Here is a 13695-nt window from a genome sequence, read left to right as displayed (position 1 = left end):
ATGCCAAGGTCACAGAGGACTTGTAGAGGTCATTTTTCATATGGGTTCTATGGAGTGATCTTAAGCACCTTTATCCACTGTGTCAACTCACTGGCAGCAAATCTCACCATTCACCAAATTTCACTTATCTTGAAAACATAATCAAAACACATTGGTATCACATTAAATACTACTGCAATAAATGCTGTGCTGCTGTGAGATCTCCTTTATAATCATTCATGTTCTCACCTCCCTGAACAAGTGCGTCACACGTGTCAAAAATACACACTGCAACATGTCTCTTGCCACTGAGTAATCAATCGCAGGAGGCCGCATGCAGAGTTTACCCAGCATTCCTGTCAGCTGAAGCCCTCCTGACCACTGCCATGTGTCCTCTGGACTTGTAAGCCACAGACAAGTCTAAATGGCCCCTGCTCACTTTTAGCCAGTGTCAAAGAACTATAATCTTCGCTTTCAGAAATGATGTTTTACGGGAGATGTTACTGGACTTTCAGATAGAAACCAAGTCTAGAGCCCCAAGAAAGGAAAAAACAAAGCACACTGGAGCTCACATGTTTCATATACATATTTATATATATTTCATGTACAAAGTTACATTCCGAACCCCAGGGATTCCATAGTAGAAATAAATACTGAGCTAACTGTACTGCTAACTGAGCTTTTGCGCATAGAAACAAAGCGCCTAAGAGACAAGAGGGACGCTCAAGAGCCCAGGCCATGAGGCAAGGGGAGCTCTGGCTGTCTAGGACAAAAACAAATTTAGGACATAAACAGTTAAAACATATTCAAATATCGAGAAATAATGTGACAAAATCATTAATAAAACTTCATTTTTTTAGAGAAAGAAAAAGACAATTAGTGTTACAGAATAGCACAACCCTGTTAGAAAAGCATTTATGATTTCAACATTTATTTCCTTCTCTTCCCATCTTATAAAGTGGGACGCAGTCAGCCCCTTTCCCAACATGATCAATTAAGAACCCTAAATCTGGTTGAGTCCTTTGGTAATAGTCATAATACTTACTAGGAAATAAATATCCATTTCCATGGCATTTTCAAGACACACATTCTTTTTAGTATGAGGCATTTTGTTCTGTTATGAAGGCTGAAAGTTAAGTGGTCTCTTCTTAGCTTCACAAGAAAGAACAATGCAACTGAGAGTGCATTTTAACCTTTCCACAGCAAACACATTCCATCTGAGTAGTGATGCGCTGCACACTCTGTGCTGAAATGCTTTTCACTCCCAGCAAGCTGCAACTTCTAATAGATACATACTATTTTCCAGTTTGGCTCTATATGAGTTAAGAGAAAGACATTCTCAAAACTGAGTTCTAGAAAAGTCTCCTTTTGGCTCACAGAGATTTTAACCTGCACTTCCTAGCACATTGAAACATGCAATGCTGCTGTTTTTATAGACCAACAATGGCTGTACATTGGTAATTTCGTATGTTTCAGTCTCGTGTATAATCCAGATGTAACAAAACAAGAACTCTCAGTGCTCTGCCTTCTTCCTCTAAAAGTCAGGTTTTTTGTTTGTTTGTTTTGTTTTTTTTTTTTTGCATGGGAGACTGCCCAGAGGCACTCAAGCCTCCTCTGCCTTGTGGTGACTATGACATTTTAGACCCTTTTACTGTTTGTAACCATTTTATATTCTGGCATTTCTTCCAAAGATTACCCCCTTGGCCAAAATAAGCATCACAAGAATATATGTTATGGAGTAGAGAGTAAGAAGCAGAATTACAAATGTAAGCCCAGCCCTTAAAACAATCTGTACAGATGTATCTGCTTTCTCTGTTCCTTGAAATTAGTTCACAGGGCCACAGCAATTTGGGATCTTGAGCTAAAATCAACATGCATCGACAGTCTGCGCATGAAGTCAACGTCACTAAGTTTCAAAGGAACAGTTATAATCAGGGTAACACAAATGCATGTGTCTTCTTTAGCTTCTGATTTCCTGAGTTACTCTGGACCACACAAACAGGTAAAGAGCTTCTGAACAATGATGAAGGGGTCTGACTCTAGGACATTTCTTGGGATTAAAATTCCCCAACTTTGGTGTCTCCTTAGGAATTTATACAACATTTTAATAAATGTTAATGCTTTTTAAAAAGTATTTGCCCCAAGTAACTCAGATTTAAAATAAAGACATAGCGAACAAGCTATGGAAAAGCGATCTGCTCTGAAGAAAAATGAATAAGTAGATCAAACAAAATATTATCCTCTATGATAATATAATATGCTTTATCAAAACAGGTGTTTTTCTCTTAAAACATACAGGGGCCACATTTTAGAGTGTGCCCAATGTGCTTTAAATACAAAAGCCTCCCATGCTCATTAGGTCCCATGTGTTTTAGGATCTAGCCTAATCATGTATATGCACAAAAAAAAAAAAAAAAAATCACTGGTATACTTTTTACAGATAATTTTGTATCACAAGTGGGGGGTGATCCTGGTATGCTAAGAATGCTTAGACAACTAGAAATCTGTGTTTGATTTCTTGTCTATGAAGTGGTCCTTCCTTCCAATGACCAGAGGATCTGTTTCCTATATGTTTTAATTTTTAAAATAGCACTTAAAATTATGTTTAACTTTGCTTACAGCAGTGGGTAAGAAATGGTAAATCATACATTTTCAGAAAGCTTGAGGAAAAAAAAAACCCTATGGCATCGTTTTTGAAAATGCATAAGGTTATCAGTTAAAGCTAGATTTGAACCTACTTTTTCAAATGGATTTTGTGAATGGAAAGACTAATGCTGACTTTGCTGGCTTCCACCAGCACTTCCCTTGGAGATGGCATTTTAAGCAGGGTACAATTGCTGAAGCATTATTTTATACCAAGCGAGCATTAGGTGTCTGATAATTTAACACAGAACAAAAGAAATCAACTTTCCTAATCATTCTGCATTCAGCTAATTGGGCTGAATCCACAGCCACCACAGTGTCCCCTCCTTAACAGGTTAAGAGCAGCCTAGGAACATTTAAGCTAACATGTACATTTTTTTTTCCATGGAAAAAAGTGAAATCAATTACCACCATCCTCTAAGACAAGGAATACAAAACACAGTTTCCTTTTAGAACATCCTTCCAGTATTGAAGTGTCCTCCACACTTCCCAGAATATTTCCTAAGCTTCAGATAATACATTTCTTAAATGTCAGTATGAAAATGGGTGAAATTAGTCTAAAAAAAATGACAATATTCAGAGAAGCAGGCTTCATAAACTTTAGAGTTCTAACGAGACAGGAACAAGAAATTTTATTTAAATAGTGTAGCCTTAATTTCTTTAATATAAAACCCCCCAAATCTGATGAAAACAAAGTTTTATATACCATATAAACAAGATTTGTCAGAATTGAAAGTGAAAGTAATTTACACTTAGCTCTTAGCCCTCTTGGGACATTTAGAGGAATCCTGATATTCCATCTGTTATTAGTGTGTCAATTCTATAATACACTGGGGAAAACTCTATTGTACTTACTGGTACAGTTTCATTTATTAAGTCTTTTCCATTAGTTCCATTATTAGTGACAGCTAAAACATGACCTCATCAATTAAGTGAGTGACATTAGACTGTGGCAGAGCAAACCACATCTGGATTGCTTCCTGTAATTCACCAGTTTGCAGAAAGTAAACATTCCTTGATTTGTTCATGATATACTGAAATTTCCCATTAACACTGGTGCAGTAAACTAGCTCGCTCCTCTGTATTGTTAACATAGGACAGATTTTGCAATATAAGGTAACAGGGAAAAATGCTCACATATTGTGTGGTGAAACGTCTTTCACAAAAAGAGCATTAAGTAAAGGGAAAGAAAAAATAAACCATGCAGAAGAGGCAGCTCCTCATCTCCACTGGCCTCTCATAGGCTCACTCGTTGCCACACATCACTTGCCACACTATTAGGTGACTCCTTTCTGCTTTGGTGACCGAAGGTTCCAGTGGAAGATCCTCTCCAAGTAGTTCAGATTCTCCACCTTCATCACCTAAGGGAACATAAGGGAACTGAGGTTAGGTTGAATACAGAAAATACAAATGCTGTGAACTGGACTCATAGTTAGCCTATGAACTTGATGCACAAAGGTTGTTTGATTTCTATTGCAGAGAACACAGTAAAGAATACCAGGGGGCTGGAGATATGAGAGATTAAGAGCACTTGATAGTCTTCCAGAGGACCGGTTACCTATGTGGGGCAGCTCACAACCATCTGTAACTAGGGTTCCAGGAGATCTGACTCCCTCTTCTGGTTTCCAAGGGTACCCATACACACATGGCGCACTTACATGCATGCGTGCACACACACAGCCCACACACAAATGAAAAAAAAAAAGTACAAGAAGAGTTGGGGGCCAGTGAGATGGCTTAGTGGATAAAAGCCTTTGCCACCACATGGTGGAAGGAGAGAACCTAATTCATGTAAACTGCCTCTGATCTCCATATGTATACCACAGTGGATACACGTGCACACTAAATGTAAGAATGACAAAAAAAAAAAAAAAAAAAAAATGAGAGCCAGAATCTTCACCTATACTCACCCAGACCAGTGCTTGACTTCTGAAATTCCTTTTTCCTTTCATTCATGAAAGCTAGTTCACAATACTACGCTAGACAGACATCACAACATGTCTGCTAACGGATAACAGAACTGAGAGATGAGAAAAGCAAATGTATCCAGTTCTGTGCTTTTCCAAAATGGATATTCTACTCTTGTTTATTTCAAATTAGGAAAGCGTAAATAAGGAGCCTATTAACTAAGGCCCACGAGGCCCTGCTGGTTCTCGGTGACTGGGGTAAACTCTCCATCCGAGACAATGAGCACCGCACAGGCTCTGCTGCTCCTCTCCACAGCTCGCAGCAGCCAGCCTGCTTGCAGAGCAAAGGTTATTCTGGTACAATCTAGCTGACAACTTGTTTAGTGGGATGAATTCTTCAGCAGAATCCTGAGAATGTGCACACTAAGAAATAAAGATATTCCACCGAAGTACTGGGATTTTGTAATGTTTCAATTTGAGTTTAGCAGAAGAAAATGACACCACTGACCAAAAATAGAGGAAAAGAAATAACAGAATACACACATTTTTCTCTGAACGACATTTCCCCCAAAAATAGCCTTTTCATAGCAATGTCAAAATATAGTGAGCATGGCTAAGGTCAAAAAGTCAAGTTTCTCCAACTAAAATAAAATATGTAAGAAAAAATAAGTTTTGCTCTTTTTTTTAAAGGTTTATTTACTTTTATCTTATGTGTATAGATGTTCTGCTTGCACACCTGAGCACCATGTGCATGCGGTGCCCAAGAAGGCCAGAAGAAGGTACTGGATCCCACAGCACCGGAGGAAGCCTCCATATGCATGCTGGGGATAGAACAAGGGTCCTCTGGAAGGGCAGCTAGGGCTCTTAACCACTGAGCCATCTCTCCAGCCCCAAATATTTATAATGGGCCAGGTGTTGTGGAGCATGCCTTTAATCGTGGCACTCCAGGCAAATGTGGGCAAACTTCATTGAGTTTCAGGCCAGCCTGGTCTAGAAGAGTCAACTGTAAGCCAGCAGGGCCACACAATGAGGTGGCTGAGACAAAGGTTGCTAGTTACTTGCTTTCTGAGCTGTTTTGAAGACTGTTAATATCTTGTTTCCCCGGGTCTCTATATCCTAATTTAAGCTGAGCCCCTACAAATACAGGAATGCTGGCATAAATTCCTTACTGTTAAAACATTACAGAAAATAAATAAGAACAGCAACAAGTTTAAATCCAAGGTGTTTTGTTGTTATTGTTTTGTTTTTTTTGAGATAGCAGTTCACTTTGTACCCCTGGTGTCCTGGAACTCACTGCACAGACCAGGCTCCATCTGTCCCTGCCTTCATGGGTGTTGAGATTAAAAGTGTACTACCATGTTTTGTTTTTAAAAACATCATACTCACTATTAAAATTAGCATTTGCTTAAATAAAAAAAAGAGTATATTTTCCAGGCTGGATTACTAGAGATACTGCCAACCTGGTAAAGCAATTTTCATGCTGTTTTCAGAGTCTGCAATGGGAAGCATTGGTGGAGGTGGGAACTACAGAGATCTGACTAGCATATTCTTTAATATGATTCCAACTGCCACACTTCACTCCAAGAAAAAGCTGTAACAGTCACCGACCCAAGGAGAGTCCCTACAGCTCCTTTACATAAAACTGTCCTGTGCCAGCAGTCACTTGAAATGCTTTAAAACTCTGGTGCTCTTGCTGGCATCAATCTCTAAACTTTACATTAATGCTTCTGGCCTACAGAGGTATGCCAAGAGCTTTAGCATTACATGCTCTGGTTTATACTGAACACATGTACACTACCACCAATGAGACCCTGCATTTTCTACTCTAATAAACATCCTTACTGTATTCTCTACAAGCATTTTATAACTTATGACAATTTTAGTCATCAGAATACTAAGACTCTTTTTTGACTACTGTGTTTCTTTGTAGCAAGCAAACATCTATTCGTACAGCGCTCCTTTTCCCTTTCCTATCTTCAGGCTGCTTCCATTTAGACAGCGCTGAGTGAACATGACTCTCCACACCTACTAGCTAATGGTTCCTCATGGTGTTGCTTCCACTACTTTTGTCTCCACCATAAGCAGCTGACTCAGATATCATCACCATCATCTCCTCCTCCTTTTTTGTTTTTATTGAGACAGGGTTTCTCTGTGAAATAGCCCTGGCTGTCCTGGACTTGCTTCAAAGACCAGAGATCTGCCAGCCTCTATCGCCTAAGTGCTGGGATTAAAGGCATGTGCCACCCCCCCCTTTTAAATAATTTATTTAATCTTATTTTGTGTGAATTGGTATGAGGCCTGGAACTGGAGTTACAGACAGTTGTGAGCTGCCATGTGGGTGCTAGGAATTGAATCCAGGTCCTTTGGAAGAGTAGACAGTGCTCTTAGCCATTGAGCCATCTCTCTAGCCCTGACATCCACTTTTCCTAACTCATTTTGAATCTCTTGACTTAAACCTAAATACCTTCTACCCAAATCTAGCCACACTGCTCCTTCATCTCAAGTTCTGCAATTCTCCTTTGCTTGAAAGATAGTGCAAATTTTACTTGTTGTGGTGCTTTGAATGAAAATGGCCCTCACAGACTCACTGGGAGTAGTAATTTTGGAGATGTGGCCTTGTTGGAGGTATGCTACGGGGGGTGGGCTTTGAGATTTTAGATGCTCAAACCAGCCCCAGCAGCTGCTGCCTACAGAGCAGAACTCTTGGCTCCCTCTCCAGCAGCACAGTATCTACCTGTGTGCCACCAAGCTCCCCACCACAATGTTAACAGACCTCTGAAAGGTGAACCACCCCCAATTAAATACTTTCCTTTATAACAGCTGCCGTGGTCATGGTGTCTCTTCACAGCAACAAAAACCCTAACTAAGACCCTAGGAAAATACTTTCTTTTTCTCTTCTTTCTGTCTAAACAGACACAATTATATACAGTATATAAAGGTCTTCCACAACTCATCTCACCTTCCTTCTGGATGAGAAATCTGTATTCTCTGCTTTCACCTTTTTAAAAGACTTTCTTCAACTAAGATGGTTTCATCTGTCTAACCTTTTAATCAAATTGGGGTTTTGACATGCTCAGTGGTAAAGCATTTATCTAACATGTATGAAGTCCTGGTTTTAATACCCAACATTGGAAAACAGACTCCACAAAAAAAGCAAATAAAACAGAATCACCTCAGTCCAGCTTAAAACAAACAAACAAACAAACAAACAAACAAACAGGAATTGCTAATCCTCAGCCCTCACCACCCTGCTCTCTAATGCAACCCTTTAGATTATGGCTATTTGATACTGCCTCACTTCAAGCACTATTTCTTCTCTACCTTATCTTCCCACCATGGGAAGAACTAACAGCTCTCCAGAATTTACAATATTTTCACTTGTTAACAGCCTAAGCTCTGTATTGTTCTATAAAACCTATGGAAGTGAGCAAATGTGGCAATGTACTCCTTTAATCCTAGCACTTGGAAGGCAGAAGCAGGAGGATCTCTGAGTTTGAGGCCAGCTTGGTCTACAAAGCCAGCTCCACAACGTAATACAGAGACCTTATCTCAGAAAGACAAAAAAAAAAAAAAAAAAAAAATCTATTACAAGGGGCTAGTGACTGAAGTGGAAGTTTCTGCTTTCCTTGAAGACCCAGTTTTGTCATCTGATGTTTTGCTGCAAGTGGGGTATGTGTTTTGCTGGAGGTTGGCTTGTGACAGGGCACATGATGTTTTGCTGTGAGTTCTTTCATGTGAGGGGTATGATTTTGGCCAGCTGAGAACATCTGTGGGTAGACTTTGAGAAGGGAAGACATATAGAAGTCCATGGACAGCAAGACATTGCTTTTTGGATTGATATCACTGCACTGATCTTTGTGCTTTGACACTTGACTTCAAAGAGAGAAACATTCCACAGAACTTCTGGGGCAATCCAACTGAGTCTTGTGGCTTTCATCGACTTGTTGTGCTGATTTGTGTTGCGGCTTGTTGTTGGCCTTTGGACTGGACTGCTGGTGTCCTGATGATTGAATTTGGTAATCCCCTAAAGATCCATTGACCCTAATCAGCAGGAAGTACATAAAAGAGGTCTACAGCCCTTTTCTCTTCTAATTTCCTATCTAAGGTGGGGTGGGGGTGGGGGTGGAAGAGGGATAAAGGTGTTTAAAAACTCTAAATAAAATACGTTTGGTGAAAAATCTAAGCCTACAAGTGACTTAATTAATTTTAAGGCTGGCCAACTCAAGGTGAGAAAGTCAACAGATAAAATAATTTTGACATAATGTTTTATAAAGCATTATTTATTTATTTATTTATTTATTTATTTATTTGTTTGTTTGTTTGTTTATTTATTTTGTGGGTGAAAAAACAGGTTTTGGGAGAGTGGACAGTTCACTCAAGGCCTTATGATTACAATTCTTCAGCCCTTCACATGAACCTAAACATAGAGCTTTTATAATTTATAATGTTCTTTCAAATTAATGTTTTTTTGGTATGAGAGAAACATGTACACACATATAATACATAAGTAGAAACAGAAAAACATGCAAAATCCCTCTCCAAGTAAAAAGTTCAAAGAGAACTTAGAAGTCATTAACAGAGTGATTTCTTATTCACTGTGAGTGAAAACCCAACTCACAGAGCACAGTGGAAACTGACCTGCCAGAACCTAACACTTACCCATCCGGAAGTCAATGTAGCCTTCTCCTCCACTGATGACAAGCATAGACTTCAAGGGCGTCTGGCTACTGGGCTCCTGTGCAGATGACCCTGGCTTGTCAGGTGTTAGTTCTGTTCCACTTCCGCTACTTTGTGGGCTAATGACTTGACCTATTTTATACAGAAACAGAACAGTGAATATCATTCATCACAGATGTAGTAGGGAATACGATTTTTAAATACCTTTTCAAAGTTAAATAAATCACATGGTTGACTCATGACTGTAACTGCAGCACTAGGAAGGGTGTGGCAGGAGGATGGCTATGAGTTCAAGGCCAGTGAAGGCCACAGAAATCTTGATTCAAAAAATAAAGTTAAGCTGGAAAATGTCCTGATTGCCTTTAGTCTAGGGGCTCATAAGGCGGAGGCAGGACGATCTCTGAGTTGAAGGCTAGCCTGCTCAAGGCAGTGAGTTTGAGGCTGGCCAACAATGCATAGTAAAGTCCTGCCTCAAGAGTTAAATAAATGAAAATGTAAATATTTAACACACAAGCACACAACATCAAGGCGTTAGGAACACTGGTTGGCTCTACATTATCAGAAAACCATTACATGAAGTTTTTAAGAGCCCAATTTGAAAATCTCGAGTAAACCAATTTCAGACAGTTCTCTTAACCTCTGAGCCATCTCTCCAGTCCCCTGAGTAAACCAATTCAAAGTAAACAGCAGTTCAGTGAAGACACATGTATGACAAGGTTGATGGTAGCTGTCTGCTGCCAACTCTATTGTTCTACCTTTTGATCTGAGGGCAACAGAAGTTTCCCTTTTAAAGGTAAACATTAATGTTTAAGACAGAAAGGTCTTCACCTAAGCCTAGGAGTTGGCATATTTGTGCTAGTTTGAAAGAGAAATGTCCTTTATAGGCACAAGTCCTTGAAAACACGGTTCCTAATTAGTGGTACTGCTTAGGAAGGTGGTTTAGCTTGCTGGAGAAAGAACATCACTAGAAGCAAGAGGGCTCATAGTCCGCTCCTTTCAGTACGCTGTCTCTGCTGTTAAAGATGTAACCTCAGGCCCAGTGTGGTAACACATAGCTTTAATCCCAGCACTCAGGAGGTGGAGGCAGGTGGATCTCTGAGTTTGAGGCCAGCCTGGTCTACAGAGTGAGTTCCTGAACAGCCAAGGCTACACAGAGAGACCCTATCTAAAAAACAAAACAAAACAAAACAAACAAACAAAAAAAAAACAGTTGTGATTTCTTAGCTTTCTGCTGTCTCACTATACTATCCCTATTGTTACAGACTCCAACCCTCTAGAACTCTTTCTTTTCTAAGCTCCCTTGGTCATGGTATTTCATTATAGCATAAAAAGCAATATAATATTCATAACATTTTAAATATATTTTAAATCTAAGCCTATTTCTTTCATAGATAAGTACATCTAATTTTTAAACTTAGAACATATATTTAAAATTGCTGCTAAATGTGCCAGTTGTTTTAAAGTTCAAATTCTAAGATTATTGAACCTTTGAGTATGAAATGGCATGGAAGAGAGAAACCTTTACATATTGTTCACAATATGAACAAATGAACAATCTCCCAAGACATCCCTCTTATAGAGCTTTGGCTACAGGCGGGGAATGTAGCTCAGAAGCAGAGTGCTGGCCTAGAATGACTGTCCAGTCCCCAAAGCTGGGGGTGGTGCTGTGCACATGTGTGTGAGGGACGGATAAAGAAAGCTTTGACTATGAGATACTTTTTCCTTTTCAGAATCTGCTGTCTTTCAGTCAAATCTCACAAACCACATGCCTGTTGGCACTAGCAAGACGCTGTCCTATGATGTGATACACTATGAATTTACATTTTTAATTGAAAGTGAATGGGGTAGTGTGATGGGTTCCCACAGAGCTTCATTATTGCATTATTCAAGTTTACTCTGGAAGCTATCAAGCCATCTACAGAAGAAGGCAAAGCATGAATGGAGCTACTGAAAGATGCTAATATAACAACTTCATCCTTAAGGCTAACTGGCCTGTGACAAACAACCATGTTACTAATTCCACCTTTAGGCTTATACTCCAAAAGAAAAGTCTTCCACGTACACAATAAGAAGGTTCAACATTGGGGGATGGGGTGGCTCGGCTGATAAAGTGCCTGGTGTACAGCTGAAGACTTGAGCTTGTATCTTCAGCGTATACATAAAAAGCTGTACAAGAGCCAGGCATGGTGGCGTACACCTTTAACCCTAGCACTTTAGAGGCAAAGGCAGGATCTCTGGGAGTTCAAGGCCAACCTGGTCTATAAAGCAGTCTAGGACAGCCAAGGCTACACAGAGAAACCCTGTCTCAAAAAACAAAAACAAACAAAGCTTGGGCAAGGTGAGCATGTATAATACCGGTGCTGAGGTACAGGCGCAGATGTGTAGGTATGTAGGCAGATATCCCTGGAACTCACTGGCCAGCCACTCTAGCTAATCAGTCAGTCCTGGATTCAGTGAAGGACTCTCAAAAAGTATGGTGGCGAGCAATTGAGGAAGGACCTGACATCAACCTCCACCTTCAGACACATGCATGCATACACCCATACATATACATATACCACCACTGCCACCACAACAGACACAGACACAGACACACACAGACACACACAGACACACACAGACACACAGACACACACACACACACACACACACACACACACACACACTCTCGGTATAGTGAAGCACATCTGTAATTTTAGCACCCAGGAGGCTGCATTAGGAGTTTGAGAGTTCACAGGCAACAGGGGCTATACAGTGAGTTCCAAGCTAGTCTCTACTCTGTAGGTAGACTGTGGTGTTTCGGGATGGTCTTAAACTCACTGTGTAGCTACAGATGATTTTTAATAATATACTGTGACAAAATATTACCATTGATTTCCAAAAGTAAGCAATGCCCCAAATATCTGTTCTAGGGAGTAGAGATTGCAAAATAACTTCATCCAAGTAATCTATTTTACTCCAATCACATCTCCATTATAGAATTTCGTTAGGTACTATATTGAAATTGTGGGCAATCCTAGTAATTCAGTGTTTGGAGGGATGGTAAAACACAAGGAAGATAGACACAACAACATGCATATCTCAGTAGAATAGTCTAACTCACCTGGAACTGCCACAAAGAATTTCACAGCATCCCGGTGCCCATGGAAACAAAGCTGTGCATGTGCCATTGAACAGTAGGGTATGAATGTCCCTGGGGTTACTTTATCACTGTTTTCATCACCATATACACGGATTACACTTCCAGGGCGATTACCTGGAGTCCCTGAGGTTTTATTTGCTGCAAAAGAAAAACCAAATACCAAGTATTTTCCTCTAGAAAATAGTACTGATGCGAGAGGTTACTGGTTAATCCTTATGATATTATCTAAGAGCTACAGCCAGTAGAGATAACATAAGTGCAGCAACGCCAGCTCAAGGCAAAGCTGGAAAGAGATACAGCATGCTAGTTATTTTTAAGTACCTCAGTAATGGAGTAGGGGATTTTGCCAGTCTAACAATGACTAAGTTTCTAAGTTGAGGGAAACCATTGTAGTAAACAAAACAGAATTGAATCATAGTTAAATCTATATAATTTTGTTTTTTAGTCTTTATTAAAGGAAAATAAGCATCATATAAACTATAGACAAAGGCATATTCTTAGATAAGATCTTATAGTTCATCTCCTGATTTTTTTTTTCTCCCATGGTAAGGACTGGGAAAGCTTTGCTTAAAAGCACCCAGGCTCCACCATGAAGAAGCGTGCATTTGTGCCAGGCTGACAGTTTGCTGAATTCCTATAGAATGGCCAGACTTACAAAATACCCCTGATTCCATGGGTAAGTGAATGAAAGAAACATGATTGGTAACAAGAGTAAATAATGTAGATTAATGACAGTTTTAAGAGATGTTTCATGTTTTTATTGGAAGGAAAACCAAGTCTGAAAGAAAGTTTAGCTGCAACAAAAGATGATCAATAGACTAAGCTGCTGAGCAGTTGGTGGCTATGTAACAAATGTTTAAAGTAAAAACAAAAACAAAAAACACAAAATCTGCTGCAATGCAGTGATTGCGAGTGGGTGACACTGAACGACATTCAAAAGGGTGTTCTAGAGAAAAGAAGACAGCCTCACAGTGGCTCTGAGAAGCCAGGAAGAAGTTTGGTTCTGGATCTGCACTTACCCCTCAGCCCCAGTAAACGTCCCTGGTGGAGGATTACCGCTAAAGTGAGAGAGGAGGAAAGGGGACATGGGGAAGTGCACGACAGAAGGAGAAGCATTACTGTGAGCCACCACTCAGCCTCTTCCACGTGGCCCTACTGAGTCATGCCAACCTGGCAGAACACCAAATAACGTAACCAAGGCAAATACCTTTACTCAAAAACAATGATTTGATTTGTTATGATTTTACGAAACCATTTCAGTGAAATGAGATCAAAACCCTAAGAACTGATATGGAGTGCATACTAAAATTCTCCCTTTCTCAGTTTACCCTGAAGAAGCCACCTTTA

At 39.9% G+C, this 13695-nt stretch overlaps 1 protein-coding gene across 8 annotated transcripts in view; it reads right to left on the bottom strand.

The window, feature by feature from the left end:
- Positions 1-554: 554 nt before the first annotated feature.
- Spag9 (sperm associated antigen 9) overlaps positions 555-13695 on the bottom strand; it is a 122403-nt gene continuing 109262 nt past the window's right edge. For 5 of the 8 annotated variants that reach the window (XM_055619852.1, XM_055619853.1, XM_055619856.1 and 2 more), the window contains 4 exons: positions 13368-13406; positions 12310-12486; positions 9189-9338; positions 555-3983 (listed from right to left, as the gene is read on the bottom strand). In XM_055619852.1, coding sequence (XP_055475827.1) covers positions 3868-3983; positions 9189-9338; positions 12310-12486; positions 13368-13406 — 482 coding nt within the window. In that variant the 3' untranslated portion in view covers positions 555-3867. The remainder of the gene's footprint in view (positions 3984-9188; positions 9339-12309; positions 12487-13367; positions 13407-13695) is intronic. The other 3 variants (XM_055619855.1, XM_055619857.1, XM_055619860.1) reach the window with 1 other exon arrangement.

Source organism: Psammomys obesus, unplaced genomic scaffold (assembly GCF_907164565.1).
Source record: "Psammomys obesus unplaced genomic scaffold, mPsaObe1.curated_primary_1811, whole genome shotgun sequence".
In the NCBI taxonomy this organism is placed as follows: Eukaryota; Metazoa; Chordata; class Mammalia; order Rodentia; family Muridae; genus Psammomys; species Psammomys obesus.
This window is presented reverse-complemented; position numbering and strand designations above follow the sequence as displayed.